The 16,514-nt window shown below is 38.5% G+C and overlaps 1 protein-coding gene across 3 annotated transcripts in view; it reads left to right on the forward strand.

Moving 5' to 3' along the window:
* Positions 1 to 229: 229 nt before the first annotated feature.
* Positions 230 to 16,514, forward strand: part of RGS12 (regulator of G protein signaling 12) — an 89,262-nt gene continuing 72,977 nt past the window's right edge. For all 3 annotated transcript variants that reach the window (XM_005148514.4, XM_031048369.2, XM_031048370.2), the window contains exons 1-2: positions 230 to 290; positions 6,315 to 8,261. In XM_005148514.4, the coding sequence (XP_005148571.1) occupies positions 6,405 to 8,261 (1,857 nt within the window). In that variant the 5' untranslated portion in view covers positions 230 to 290; positions 6,315 to 6,404. The remainder of the gene's footprint in view (positions 291 to 6,314; positions 8,262 to 16,514) is intronic.

Genomic DNA, 16,514 nt, shown 5'->3' on the forward strand with positions numbered 1-16,514 from the left:
AACGGAGGAACTACGAGTCCCGGCATGCCCATGAGGCACCTTCACTGCGGCCACACCGAGAGCCGCCCTCGCAGAGCACGCCGGGAGTTGTAGTTCTTTAGCGCTGGGTATTGTCTCTCCCCTTTCTCTGTCCGGGAACCCGACCGCCACCCCTGCCGTGCGAGCGCGGTGACTGACAGCTCCGTGCAGCCAGTGGCCGGGGCGCTCTGCGGCGCAGCCCGGCACCCGTCTCCTCGGTGACCAGGGGAGCTGGTGCCTCACTGGAGTGGCCGGAGTCCCGGGACACGGAGGTGAGTGGGTCCGGGGCGGGGAGCTCCCGCCCGGCTCTCCCTGGCTCCTCGCCGCCGAGCGCCCGGCCTGGGACCCCGCTCGGGGTGTGGCGGGAGGAGGGGGGCAGCCGATGGGCGGCCTGAGGGGATCCGGGGGGAGGGGAGCGCCGCGGACGGAGCCGGGGGAGGGCAGCGGCCGCGCCGCCCCCTCTGCGCGCCCCTCGGCTGCGGTGCTGCCCGCGACCCCCGGCGGGCACCACCGGGGCGGGGAGCGGAGGGGGGGTCTCGGGCACTCCTCGCACCCATCCTGTTACCGCTTGAGTTTTCAAACCGTCCCTGCGGGCTCAGGTGCCGCCTGTCCCCTCCCCGCGGCTCCACCCTCCCGGGAAGCGGCTGTTAATGTGTAACCCTGCGGACCGTTGCTCAGGATGGCTCTGACCCCGCTCCCCTCGCCCCCCTCCGCGGCCTGCCGCTTCCACCGCCGCCAGGTGCGAGCCCTCCCAGGGACGCGGCTACGCCGGTGCTGCCGGAGCCCGCAGCGGAACTCGCAGAGCGGCTGCTCCGGGTGCCCCTCTCCTGGCGCCCCGCTCTCCTGGAAGCGCCGTGGAGCGCGGACCATCCCGAGCCTGTTCCCGAGCGCTTTTATCCCCGAGCAGACCTCGCGTGTCTCTGCTTCAGCCTCAAACGCTGCCCCTTCTCGCCGTTGTGGAACGTGTTTGCAAGAGAAGGGGAAGAACACGCCAAACTACCCAAAACCTCTTCACCACTTTAAATACACCCAAAAAGTTTAATCTGAATTGTAAACACACGACTTCATACGACAGCTTCAGAAAATTTTGTCTTCAGATGCTTAGTCTAGTCAGACAAAACAGCCAATGTCCTGTTAGTGTTCTTTACACTTTGTACAAGTGCTTCGGTGTGAGAAGAGTCGTTTTAGCCTGCTGTTACTAATTGAAGTCAGTAGCTTTTGAATGATTGCAGTAGGTGCACCTAATTGTTTTCTGCCAGAGCAGTTGCTGCTTATACAGGAAGCTTAATGGTATGTTTTGCCAATTGGGAAATGCTGATAAGGTTTTTTAGTAAAATACTGTCCCGCCCAAGTTCTCAAACAACTGGTAGCTGTCTTCAATGGGTTGTGCTGTTACATTTCTCGTGTAACTTGTCTGTAAACGTGTACCACATTTGAATAGTGAGTGGAATTCAAATTTTATAGCTTCATTTGAGCTTTGTAGTGGCATCATTTGCAAAAGTCAGTCCTTAATGGGTGGCACCTATGCTGAAGAGTCTTCTGCAATACTTTAAGACGCAAGTGAGGGGTGAGGGAACAGTCTCCTCTGTGTGCTTTCACTTTACATGCTTTATCCTCTTACAGTCTCACTATTGAAAACCGAAGTGAAGCACATTAATACGGATCCTGTAGTGCTGAGTATCAGCTCATTGCCACAAAATGAACTGGTGGTCACTAACACGCTCTTTAACTTCCGCATGCTCCCTCACTGCCCTCTGTAACTGTTAAGGTTAGAGTCTAACACAGGAGAATGCCTCCTCCTGTGTCTGTTAGTTTTGTTGCTATGAGTTAGTAAGAGCAGAAGCAGGAAACAAACCACCTCTCTCTCTTGAAAGTAAGCAAATAAGTATTATTTTCTAGGGAGTATAGGGTTTGAAAGTGACATGGAAAGCTAGGGTGGATATGTAAAAACACTACATAAAGAAATGCAGTGTTTGTGGGATAAAGTGCAGTTTAAATATAACCAGTATTTTTTTTTGTGTTTTATACAAAACAATTGATTGAAACGTTAGACTAGAATGAATGCTGGCAGGAAAGTGGAGTCTTTCTTTTTTTTCGCAGTTCTGTGACAAAGCTGATGTATAGGGGTAAATTACATTATTTCACATATTGAATGACTCTTAATTTGTAGATGTTAGTGCTTCTGTCTGAAATACCATATGAAATATTTTGAAGTATTAAACAGTATTCTGTGTTGTATTACTAAGCTGGGTTGATTCAAATTTTGATGAACTTTCTGAAATCATAGTATTTTATATTTGCAGGGTGCTTCAAATGGTAGTAGGATTTCCGTATTTTTAGTATGTGTAATAAATATATTGAAATGTCACAAAACTGTGTTATTTGTTTAAGGTTTAGTTATTATTGGTTACAAATTGTTCTACCTTTACAGGACTGTTTTCTCCTTTTAAATGCACATATCCTCCTGACTTATATTCACTATCATGTTCTGGTATTGTACAGGCTTTAAGACTTACTTTATCATACTTGGCGATAGCAGAAAGTCAAAGTAAGCTTTGCCATATGTAGTATTGTGGTGTAACCTTTCCTCTGACCTACTGTATGTAACCAAATGTAGTTATGCTATCAAATTAATAAAATTCAGTGCTATAATTATTAGGATAATTACAATAGTGTATTATTGGTAGGCTCAGTAAGAGTCAGTATTTTGAACTGAAAACAGCTCAATTTTGTCTTTGGTTACTTGTGACAGTTACTGCAGGTTATATAGTTCTCTAACAATTCCATGGATTAGTAAACATGCAGACACCTGCAACAGTGCGACTAAATGATGCCGTTGTTTCACTGGATGCACTACACATTCTGTAATTTATTGCAGGAAAAGGGTATTCAATTGTGTGTTACTTTGAAACTGGAGGTTTGTGCCGTTTTTGTGCCATATCTCTTTAGCTCCAGGTTTCAGATCTGCAAAGCAATGAAAACTTAGGCAGTTAGACAATATGATGTTTTTTAACAGTTTGTCACTCAACTAATCTCTGTTGGAACCTCTCTAATTATGAGAAATGTTATTTTCATGACTTTTCCATTTGCCTGGCATACTGCTGTTGAGTAAAGTGCATTTAAATGCTGAGGGTTCTTGCAGAGGAGCTGCATTTGTCCTGTGTCTTAAAGTTTCCTAGATAATTTCAGTGAGCTGTTATTTGTCATGAATGTACTTGGCACAAAAATTGCACAAGAATATTCAGTGAGGCAGGGAGGAAATCACTTTTCCAGGGATAAACCACAAATTTTTCTTCCTTTATTTTTAGTGTAAATACACTTTAATAGCAAAGAAACTTTTAATGTTGAATTACTTCCTAAGTTAGCACTCACAGAATTATGCAAATACATTGATATGACTAGAAGTTTTCACATTTCTGGAACTCACTTTTGAGAAAAGTAATGTATTAGCAGCTGCTGGTTTGGTTTCATAATGGTCAGGTTTTGATATGAAGTTCCCTTATCAGTGGTTATCGTGTGGAATAATGCTTTATGTGTAAGGGGTGTCGGTTAGGAAAGCAAATAGATAAATTGACTCACGAATAGAGTTAAAGTAGCAAGTGTGGAATCATGAGTTAAGACAGCTCTGGGTTTTGCTTCTTCTCTAGAGCAGTCTAACTACACTTTCATTGTTGTTTTTTTATAGTTACATTTAGGGTATTTTTGTTATAGATTAGAAATGTAGCTGAAAAAAAATCTGTTCTTATGAGCTACTTCAAAATTAGAGTATTTAATGTTTTTTTTTAATGACTGCTTTTTATTATATTTTTTAAAATCAAATTATTTATATATTAATATTCCTAATTGTTTGTTTTCCTTTTGTAAGCTAGGACCACACTTTCTGGTGCCACATACTGCAGTGCTTTATGTTGACCAGGTTAGCAGCACAGTTTTGGAGGATACCTGTGGGACACATTGGGCTATTCTCCAGACAATCAAGAATAGAAATATTCACTGTGAAGCAAACTAAACCATGTATATATTCAAGCTCATAGACTTTTATTTATTGTTGGGCATTTTTGTGTCTTTTTCTTTTTTTTTTTTTTTTTGCTAGAGAACTGTATCTTGAAATGTTTGAAATGATGGTTCTCAGAAAGTACCAGACCTAATTTGAGATAGCTGAATGCACAGTGATCTCTTGGTTCACAAGTTTAGCCTTGTCAGGAAAAGGTCAATCTATGTTTAAGGCATGAGATTGGATGCGAGTTTGCAGGGGTCTTATACGGCGACATGTGAGTTTGGTTAAACATTTGCAAAGCATTCTTATGTTATGATTTCCATTCAAAGGTTAAGTGTGAAGTTTCATTACTTCTTAAAACTAAGAGATTTTCTTCCTCAAATTATAGGGGAACTGTTGTTATTTAAGCTAGATAATTGCTATATTAAAACAATTTGCAAAAACCATACTGCACTGAACAGTCACAGCTGCACCATGGAGATATAAAAACCTGATGTTGCTTTGTTCATAAAAAATATAAATTAAAACCCAAAAGTAAAGCCAAGTGAATGTCTTCCAGTATGTTGAAGACTGTCCTGTTTAGGATTTGGAAGGATCCTAAGGGAATCGCATCCTGTAGTTGAGTATTTAACAGAATACTCAAGATATTAGAGTATCCAAGATATCTGGTAATCAGCTCATATGTAGTAATGTAGTCAAGACAATCTTAAATTGTATTTTAGGTGTTTTCTGTAGTGTGGAACTTCGGTTCGTTATTCCAGGCAGAAATACTGTGAAAGTAGAGTGCTGTGAATTGCAGCATATTTTGAGTGTTGGGTATTTTGTTATTTCTGTAGCTGAGACCAATGTCAGAAAGATTTCTTGGTCATTTTTCTTTCATGCAAGTACTGGGTTGGGCTCTACTAATATAACAATGTGCATCTCCTTGTGTGTGTATATTTTATGTGTATCTATCTAAAATATTGCGGGTTCTTTGCCCACATACACTAGATACTTGCTTTCAAGTACCTTGTACACTTTAAATATGTTACAATGTGGCAGAGTTACAAGTAAGCCAGGGGACCAGCTCAAAGCAGTAATTACTTTCAGATTAGTTCTCACTTGCTCAGGCTGTGTTTATTGCGGTTTTATGTAGCTGTAGTCCTGGGGTTGTTTAGTCAGTCTTCCTTCAGACCTGTGGAAGGGATCCTATCATGCCACAAGGGAATAGTTTCAAAAGTTGAACAAGTTATCATTTCTCTTCTTTGTGTTGAAGCTTTTTTGCACATTTTAACTTGCTTAGTGGAGGAAACCTCTCTAAAACAATGGAATTTACCTGAGTATAATTAGAACAAGATATCCAGATTCAGAATCAACACCAAAATGTAATGAAATCTACTTTTTCTTCATATATTTGTTCATATAAAGCTGCTTCATCCTAATTGTAAATTCATTGCTACATTAATACTTGCAGCATGTGGGGCTCCCCCTTTTTTCCTCTTTTTTAAATTTTAGGCTAAACTAAAACACATGGATGCTGGAATGACTGAAATGTATTTCAAATAGTGTTTGCCTTCTGACAAATTATTTTTGAGCAGGTTAATTGCTTGGTTTAAGAGTAAATATGATTTTGGACCCCTTTGGTCAAATGCACGACTGAATGCCCATTTGTTGTTGCATATGTAACTGAAACATACGTGCCAAAGTTGAAGTTTGAGATACTTGTTTTAAGTTGCTTTTGTAGTTGGTCAATGGAGAAATGCAGGCAACTAGGGGTAATTTCTCTATCCTGTTTTACATGTTTACATTTGGTACCTGTTTCTGTATATTGAGTATAAAAGGGGGTAGGCTACAGCTGAGTAGGTACATTTGAGCTCTAATTTTTATGTTGCTGGGAAAGGATAGATGAGCTGTGCTGTAAAATGTCATGGTATTTCAGTGGTGCTGTAAGCCAGAAGTTAAATGAATAGAAGGTAATGTGATGGAGTTGGGTAAGGTGAAACATGCTGTAGTATAAAAACACTGGCTGTCCATCAGAAGACTTCGATTCTGGTTTTGATGCTTTTCCATTCACTTTGTCATTTTGGACAGACACTTTATTTGCATTTGCTATTGCTTTCTGATCAGTAAATTTAAGACTGCTATACTTGTTCTTTTCAAATTGCTTTGAGTATTGTGTTAATTCTCTAGCAATAGTTTTTGATATAGTTGACTAGCAATATTTCTGAACAGTAAGGGGTAACTGGATACTAAAACCCCTGAAATATGACTGAGAATTAAAATGTTTTTTTTCTTTTTCTTTTTTAATTTCTTTCTTTAGGGCTTCATCAGATGAAGGAGCGATACTCTTGCAACATGACCAAAAAATGGACTAATTAAGAGTTTTCCTTTGTTTGGAAAACCAACCAAAATGTTTAGACCAGGGGAAACAGTCAAACGTCGACTCAATATGCATGCTCCTCCTCGGATAAGAAGTGTGGAAGTTGCTAGAGGAAGAGCAGGTTATGGGTTTACCCTTTCTGGACAAGCTCCTTGTGTTCTTAGTTGTGTTATGAAAGGAAGCCCTGCAGATTATGTTGGACTTAAAGCAGGAGATCAGATATTTGCAGTTAATGAAATCAATGTGAAAAAAGCCTCTCATGAAGATGTAGTGAAACTTATAGGAAAATGCTCTGGAGTCCTACACATGGTTATTGCTGAAGGGATTAGTCACATAGATTCATGTTCAAGTGATGAAGAAGTTGGTTTTTATGATGGGAAGGGGTGGCTGAAACCCAAACCTGACTCTAAAGCTCTGGGTATAAACAGAGCAGAGAAAGTTGTTGAAGAAATGCAGTCTGGTGGCATTTTCAACATGATCTTTGAGAATCCTACTCTTTGTGCTGGTAACTCAGATAATTCTGGACCAAAACAAAGATCATTTTCGGCTTCTGCTGCTATCAAATTTGATACTGGCAATGAAAGTGCAAGCAATCCAAACCTACTGTCAAAGGAAGAAATATCCAAACCCCTGAATGATGATTCAGTTTTTAGAATTGGACTGGAGAGTGCAGAAGAATTTGGATTAGATGCAAGCATTTTAAATGTTGCCATGATTGTAGGTTACCTGGGCTCAATTGAGCTTCCTTCAACAACCTTGAATTTGGAAAATGAGAGTTTGCAGGCTATTCGTGGATGCATGAGACGTCTGCGGGCAGAACAAAAAATCCATTCACTGGTGATGATGAAGATAATGCATGACTGTATTCAGCTCTGCAGTGACAAATCAGGTATACTGGCAGAATACCCTGCAGAAAAACTGGCATTCAGTGCTGTTTGCCCAGATGATAGAAGGTTCTTTGGACTAGTTACGATGCAGACAAATGATGACGCAAGCTTGGCTCAGGAGGATGAAGGGGTTCTGAGGACTTCTTGTCATGTGTTTATGGTGGATCCTGAATTATTTCATCATAAAATTCACCAGGGCATAGCAAGACGCTTTGGACTAGAATGTACAGCAGATCCAGACACAAATGGATGTCTGGAGTTTCCAACATCATCTCTACCTGTTCTTCAGTTTATTTCTGTCCTGTACAGGGATATGGGAGAATTGATTGAGGGAATGCGTGCAAGGGCTTTTCTTGATGGTGATCAAGATGCTCACCAGAACAATAGCACAAGCAGCAACAGTGATAGTGGAATTGGAAATTTTAACCAAGAGGAGAAGAATAACAGAGTTCTGGTGGTTGATTTAGGAAGCAATCCCAGTAAGCACATTCCTAACAGCATATGGGAAAATCCAGTGGGAAGGGGACCAAATCAGCCTGCTTCCCACTGGAATGGCTTCTGTCATGAACAAGAAGGAAACATTCCTTTAGAAGTAATTCAGAATGATAAGCCCCCAAATGTAAGCAAACACTTAAGTCCTTCTGCTCGTATTGAAGTTCCGCTGGTTTCCTCCCGGAATTCAGTACCCCCATCAAAGAAAAACACCGCTGGCATGGGCAATCAAAGGTGGTTGCCTGTGCATGTTTTACAGGAATGGCAGCATGGGAACGCAAGTGACCAGGAGTCGTACACTGATTCTACGGATGGCTGGTCGAGTGTTAACTGTGGAACTCTTCCCCCGCCAATGAGTAAGATTCCAGCTGACAGATACAGAGTTGATGGCAACTTTGGTCAGCCACAGTTAAAATCGCATAAAAATGAATGGTCTAAGAAGATGTTTTGCATACAGAACAAATTTGGCCCTCCGCACAGTATTCGGAAGTCTAAAGAAGATAAAAAGGTAAGAAGAATATGTTTGATACTGGTTCTGAAAACCATAAAAACTCCAAACCCATCAGCCTGTGATATTTTTACACCATGATACTTGCATACTAAAATTAAAACATGTATTGTGTCACTTACAAAGTTTCAGATTAAGAAAGTAATATGGTTCTCTCTCCTTTGCAGAGGCTTTGTATATTCCTGTTTAATTGAGTGCAGCTCTGGAATTGTACTTCTCCTGGAAGTGTTGTCTGTTAGAGCTTTCTCACATTTCTTCTTGTCTTTTCATTGTTTCCAAATGTTGCAATGGCATTGCAACAAAAGGAGACATGACATTCTAGTAACTTCAGCTCCTTCTGACCTCCAGCAGCAAAAGAATGGGAACAGTGTGGATCTTCAGCCTGATTCCTTTTTTATGGAAGGCTGGCTTGCAAATGTTATTGTTTTAGTGATACCTATTTTTATAGAGACATACTCTAATAATCAGTCAAAACCCTGTGTTATACACATTTAACTTTAACCAAATAAGACAATTTTATAGTAAAAATTCACTCCAGCAAATTTCTCAATACAAGTAGTGTTAAAACTCTATTTAACACTACTATCTGTTTAAAAGGATAGTTGTTCATGGTGATTATAATGTCCAGTATAAGGTTGCAAATCTAACACTCTGCCAATAAGATATAATTAAAATTTTATTCCAAGTTACTGTTTCATCTAATTGTTTTGTCTACTATTAGGCTTCCAAATAGAAAAGATATGTGAAAAAGAAAGTATGGGAGGAGCATCCAAGATAATGACATACTGTTCCCTTTGTCACATACATGTGTTGCTGCTGAGGGAACTAATCTCACGGGAGTCTGCTGTTGATAACTGGGATTCTAGTGAAGTGGAAGTCATTGGTCTTATACTAAAAGAGATAGTAACAGTGTTGTATCTGAAACTTGTTGACTACAGGGAGAGACAGAACCTTATATTCCACCTTAGCCTTCAAGAAGTGTTGTCCTTCCATGCAGAAGTATTGGTTATATGGTTGATTTAAGTGTCCATCATGCTATACAAATCTGGCTTTGAAATGTTTTTTCACCTGATTAAAATATCCAGCTACTGCTCAGGTGGATGACAGTGGAGATTCATTAGTTGTTTCATACTTTAATGAAAACTTTGCATTGGCATAACACTCAGGCATTGACTTTTTTGGGTATTAAATTGCAGAACTTTAGAACATTTGTTTTTTCTGTGGAAGGAGAAATTATTTTTTTATTGCTTTTCTTGCACTGTGAAGCCAACAGTTCTCACATACATTCTTCTGTATGTTTTTTGTGCTGAAATACACTGGTGTATTTTAAGATGAAGTGACTGCTACAGGCAGCAATGCTTCCCAGACCCACAGTAATGTATTATATTTCAAGTGGTCTTAAATACAAGTTGATTAACACTTTTCAAAAAACAAATAGAAGTTATCCAAGCAGAAACTCTAGATCTGTAAGTATTGCCCATGCAAAACACCTAACAACCAATTCTGTCTGCTACCCTGACAACTACATGCTTCATGATCTCTTTGCTTATGGACCAAGGAAAAGGCCACCTGGTGCAGATGGGTGTTGGTCCCAGGTCCTCTTTGGGAACCAGACCAGCTGCAAGGAATGCTGTTGAAATTCCTTCAGGGTCTGCAACAAGTTTGTGTCTGCAGTATTGTCCATTATAGTAATATAGATTGTTTTCTTTTTCCCCCTGAGATTTAAAATTACAAAAACAGATTCTGAAATGTTTGAGACCTTTATTTCATGGAAATCAGGAATATACTAATGAAAATCTCATAGATAATTTTACACATAAAGATTTCCTATATCTGGGTAAACAGTAATAACATTTTACCTACTGTATCACTCAGATCAGTCTATGCCAGAATATATGTTCCAACGCTAAATTAACATCTCCGTTAATCTTCCCTTTTAACTCTATTTACTAATAAGATAGGCATTATGTCCTTTGATTAATAACAAATTTGATTGCAAGACACATTTAAAACTTTCCTGCATGGCTTTAGCATTTCGTCTCCTCATTAAGGTTTCAGAACCTCTTTTACATTTTAACTTTGTTTTTCAGTATTATTGAAGGCTGTTGAAACTGATAAGAAAAGCTCATGAAAGTCTTAAAACAATTTGCAAGCATGAGTTGCAAGCACTTAGCATTATTCAGAATAATTCACACAGATGAAGCAGTGCTATGTTCTCATCTTAAATCTTTAATGAAAATAGTCAGGGGATGTCATTATTGATGATCGTACCTCTGTACTTTAGGTACTGCAGAAATAGGGGAAATCTATACTTTCCCATATTAGAGCACTAATTTGCTTCTGTTAGGGAATGATATTCAGAAATCCAGACTCTCTTTCTGCTTTGCATGAAGAGAAGAGGTAAGATTGTCTATTGCAAGGCATTATTCAGATCGATTAGATGCTGCCTTCTATAAAACTATACGACCTCAGCGTCCTGTGACCTTTTTAAGTGGTAAGGACTGATTTTACACAGCACACTCAGACACATTCCAGTTATGGAATAAAGTATCTAAAGTGGTCACATGGGATCACATTCTTATTTTTATAATGTAGTGGCTGAGTCTAATGCTTCGTTTGGCAGGGCAGTCCTCAAATTGGTTTTTAATTAAGGTGTGGGTTTTTTTTTGTCTTTTACATTAATACTGAAGGGTAATATATCCTACAAGTGGGAATGCGGAGAAGCCACTAGAGGGAGGAAAGGTTACCAAAGCTACAGGGTTTTTTTTTGTCATGGACTCTGCACATCCATATTGCATATTGTCTTCCTTGGAGCTTTCATTACACCCTGGGGAAAGAGCATGAGTTCCTGGATGCAGCTCTGATGTAGCAGAACTGCTGTGCAGCTAAACAGTGATGATCACAGCATGTAATTCAGGAAAATATGCTGTACTGTACAGTGCTAGTGGGGAGTAAGAGGGACATAAACTCCTGATTTTATAGCTGCACTGATAAAACATTTGTGAATTGTACACAATGCCAAGAACAGATGTGAGAAAGCAGGAGTGAATATAGGTATTTAAAATGGCACTTTCAGAACTGGACTTTGGAAGTGTTTCTTGTGGGTAGGAATAGATATGGTGTTCCAGACTTTGGGTTACAAGGAACTAAACATGTTTACCAAGCTTTGTTTCCCCTTTAGTGTTGGAGTTTCTTTAATGATGATTTGTTCATCTCACAAATTAAAATTGTGGTTAATTTTGTAATGATTAGCAAAAACATTTACAAATATTAATCTTCTTGACACTGCTACATTTTAAACTTCAGTGTGTGAATAGCTGAAAAAAATTAAAAACACTTAATTTGATTAAATGTTACTGGATGGCAGGAGGATTTTTGTTTTACTTTAAAATGTAAGAAATTTATCCCTAAATTACTGAGCTCATACTTTCACAATTGCTGTGTGTTATTTATTTAATCTTTTCTTTTAACACTGTTGATGAATTTGGGAAGAGGAGAACTATATCAGGGAAATTTTTGTTCTATTACCTCTCTTCTGACAGATTCACTGGGAGGTATCTCTGGCCCTATGCACCTCTAAAATGATTTGCTGTGCTGAGCTTCACAATTCCTGTATTTCTTAAAAGCTTCATGTGAACAGTTTTCCACTGAAGCATCTTATGAGACTGTCTGGGGGATCTCCTTGACTTCTGTAGTCCTTAGACTAAAACAAGTAGTGGGAGGTAAGGTGGCTTCTAGTCTCAGAATGACTCAGGAAGGTGAATTGCTTTAAGATTGATACCGGGTAGGGAGGGGTGTGTGGTCTCATACGGTCTGGGAGACTAGCAGATGAAGAGTCTGGTTATGGTTTCGGTGGGAATGGAATAATTCCTGCTTTTTTGTTTGTTATTCCTTTTGTACTGTATTAACTTTGCTGTTGCACTGTTACTTCCACCTTTTCAGCATTTCACTAAGTCCCAGACACTTACCTACTCACCCTTTTGCATGATTTTGGGTTACGCAAAAGAAAAACACCATAAGCAATATGAAAACATCAGGGGATGTTAGGATTGGCAAGGGACTTGAGAAATTGCTGAACAGGGAAGCATTCCTTTCCCTCTAGACTAAATTAGTATAATACATTTGATTTTGTTCAGCCCTCACTCTCTTTTTTTGGGCTAGTGCCTGGCCAAAAATGTGTCTACCCATTACTGTTTTAAATTAAGTTTTACTGTGAAAATACTCCTTTTTCCACTAAAAAGCTTTGTAACAGGCAGTTTAGTCTTTGAGTTTTCTCTTCATGAGGACAGAATTGTAGGCATTGACCTCTGACCATTCTTTTTCAAAGTCTGCTTTTATTATTGTGGAGGTAAGTGTAGCATTTAAGATCACAGGAGGTTTTACAACCTGATCTTAATACACAGTATTTGGGTACTAGGTTTATTCCAAAATAATAAATCCATTAGAAAGTAATTAAAAAGCTGTTTAAAATTTTAGGTATTGATTCTTTTTTAGAAACTCTTTTCTGCTTCATATTTGTTGTAGGACCTCTGTCTTGATGACTTTATTGTTTGTGGTCTTAAAGACTATGGATTTGTAGATCTATTTGCAGACCTTAGAGGAATAAAAAACTAGATAATCTTATTGTCTGAGATTCACTGGGAAATGGTATTGTAAATACTTTTTTGTGTGCTTGTTTTTTTTTAAACCAAAAGCTTTGTAATCTTCATGACTTAAGTATTGTAAAAATTGTGGAAGAGAGGAGCCAGGTAAGCAATATTATGGGGTTCAGTACTGCATCTCTCATTGCTATTATGTTTTCTGGGTTACTATGAGTATTAGTCTGTTTTGATTAGTTTAACTGTAACTACTTCAGAGTTGTCTTTGTTTCCAAAGCAAGTATTACTGAAAAAGATACACTGTTCAAGTTAAAAATGGAACAGATTTTTTTTGGTGAAAATTTGTAATTTGCTTCAAATCCAAGAGTTGCAGTTTTTAATGTTGGTAACTGGATGGTGAACCAACTGAAGGCAGATATTTTAGATGCAAAGACAATGTTGGCAAAGCTGTGTCGTTCCCATATTTGTTTTTTGTTGTATAATTACATGTTTTTTTCCCTTTCCTCTACAATTCTGTTTGCTCACTAGCTTAAATTGTTCCACCCCAGCTGTTTATAAAGCAGAATTAATGGCAGCTGGATTGCTATTCTCACACAGTACAATTTAATGCTAACCTTTGGAATTATAGGCTTTGGTCTGATTTGAGATGTACATATATACCTTAAAGGGAACTGAAGTGAAATCCCGAACACCAAGCTAGATCTGAGAATGTGCTAATGTGAATTAATATGCAAAGAGGCATTTATATGAAATAGGTGCTCTGATAGATTTTGCTGGAAGAAAATGAAAAGCAGTTAAATGTTTAGTAATTTCATACAGCCTTTTCATATGTATTGTAATCTTCTAAAACAATGATTTAAAACAAATCATCAGTTCTAGGATTTTTAATTATATCTGAAAAAAAAAAACCAAAATAATGCTGGGTACTTTTCTCTGAAAAAGAAGTTGGATAACATCTGGACAGTAAATGTCTGTAGAGCAGTACTGATTTTGTGGAACTTTCTCAATTCAAATTTATGTCCTAGAGAGCTAGATTTTTTCATCACACCTGACTTTAAATGTTTTCTAAATCAAGCATAGGCTTGGACTCCAATTAACATCATGACAATTAAGGGGAGATGAAGGCAAGTATTTCTGAGCTAGTTTTGAGTTGCAGAGTCACAGGAGAAGGTATCATCTTGAAAAACAAAGAGAATCAATGAAGAAAACAGTGTGGAGAAACATAATTAGCACAGAATGAGTTGAAATAATGAAAAATGGCTTTAAGTTTTGAATGTAGAAGCTTTGAGATAAGAAATTATAAAATTATTGTCTGAGTGTTCAGTTGTATATAGATAGACCTCAGTTCCTTGCAGCTGTGGAGATTTAGGGAAGAAAAGGAGCTGCAAAATACCAGCTCTTCACTAGAGAAGAAATAGATCAATATGGAATAAAGGTCCTTAATTAACAAAAATAAATATGGAATTGCTAAAGCTTACCTAAAGTGTCTAAACAGAAACATGAAAAAATGAAACCTTGAGACAAAGACTTGAAAATTATTCCCACTAAAAGATGTCCATTAAGACATCATTAAGTCTGCCATGATGGTACCACAGAAGGATATTCTGCATCAGCAAACCAAATTTCATCTCTTTTTGGCAAACTTGTAGTGTTATACTTTCCACACACCTAGAAGCTGTACCTTCAAAAAACCAGTGTGTTTGCAGCCTGCCTCTCCTTATGCTTTTTCATAGCAAATACCACTGGTGGTTTATACTTATTTTATAATTAGTCAGTGAAAACCTCCACATATATCAGATGAGATATCCAGTATTGAGGTCAATATCCTGGTTTAGACATTGTCCAGGAACAGCTGCTTAGAAAAACCACAGAAAAGGAGTGAAAAATATATTCTAATTTTCAGCAGCATGTGATTAAGAGACTTTCACATCATTGTGCATAATAACCTTTGTGAACCTTTGTCCTTGAATTTGTTTTTTCTTAAACTCAGTTGTACTTTTGGCATTCTTGGTATCACTTGAATTATATATTTTGCAGTTTAATATTATGGAGAGAAAATGGTGCATAATTTTAATTTGTATAATAGTTTAATTTCATACTTGCTAATGTTTGTTATGAGAAATACCAAACAATCTCACTTTATTTTCTCATTTTGTTTTGTTTTAAATCTCACCACCAATCACTTACTTTCCAAGCAGAAGTCAATTTAGTCTCCTGCTGTACAAAAGCTTTTTCATGACTGTAATGTTCATCAGTTGTACTATATTACTTTTGAGGAGGTTTAACCAGAACTATAAGCAGTTTTTAAAATGTGTAAGCAGGCAATGTATTCCTAAAGCTTATTTCTTGATTACTCTTGCTTTTATGTTGATTATTCATTTGCTTTTTTCTTTGTTATTGATTACTAGCCTATACTGACTTAATGTTCCCAGCTAATGCCAGCCTAATGTTCAGGATGATTTAGAACCAATTGTAATGCTTGTACTTGTTATTTTCTTCACGTTTTTCCCTAGTGTACTCAGGTCTTTCTGTTCCTCTGCAATTTCCAATTAACAGGCTTCCAGCTTATAAAAGATACTGTTATCTAGTTATACTGAGAAAATGATCTTACTATTCCATCTGCATTAATACCATTAACTTGTGTTTTCTTGTTTGAAAAGGGATTAGGATAGTACTGAAATGTAGGTGGTCAGTGTTTTGTGCCTGCTATCCTTACTACATGAGAAAAGCAAGAAATTTAATTTACTTGCATACTTGGCAGGACAGCCTCTTTTCTATGTCTTCCTGGAGTATATAAAGATCTTACACTGTATGCCATTCTTGATGATATTATGGCCACAGATTCCTCTGTAATAGTCATAACACAGTGAAATGTGTCATTATCGTCTGATTAATAAAGAGGTATTCTTAAAAGTGATCAAATCTATTGACCAGTAATAGAGAATACTATTTAAATCACTTGTCATAATGGTGCCAAAAAAACCCCAAACCCCAATCCAACCGAAACTATTTATAAATATATATATATAATGATCAAACAATCATTAAGTTGTTCAATCTGGAGAAGAGAAGGCTACAGCGAGACATTAAAGCAGCCTCCCAGTACCTAAAGGGGCCTACAAGAAATCTGGACAGGGACTTTTACAAGGGCATGAAGCCACAGAACAAGGGGGGATGACCTTAAAGGGGAAAGGCCTGAAAAAGGGGAGATTTAGATTAGATTTTAGGAAAAGTTTCTTCCCTGTGAGGGTGCTGAGGTGCTGGTTGTGGCTGCTCCATCCCTGGCCGTGCTCAAGGCCAGGTTGGACACAGAGGCTTGGAGCAACCTGGTCTGGGGAAAGGTATCCTTGCCCATGGCAGGCGGTTGGAAGTGGATGAGCTTTAAGGTCCCTTTCAACCCAAACCATTCTCTGATTTTAGGAATTGTAGTGTAATTAAAGCCTGTGGAAAAGCTGTCAGTAAAATTTGCATGATGTTAGAGCTTTTTGAATTAACCCTCATCCATGTAATCCAGTTTTGTGAGGCAATGCCGATCCAAGGTGATGGCAGCAGTGCACGACAGCCTGGAGAGTGTTACTTCATTCCTTTTTTGATCCATAGCATATGGAGTTCTGCTTAGCAGCATGCCTACCTGTACCCAGGACTTAGTGCTTCT

Source organism: Melopsittacus undulatus, chromosome 7 (assembly GCF_012275295.1).
Source record: "Melopsittacus undulatus isolate bMelUnd1 chromosome 7, bMelUnd1.mat.Z, whole genome shotgun sequence".
In the NCBI taxonomy this organism is placed as follows: domain Eukaryota; kingdom Metazoa; phylum Chordata; class Aves; order Psittaciformes; family Psittaculidae; genus Melopsittacus; species Melopsittacus undulatus.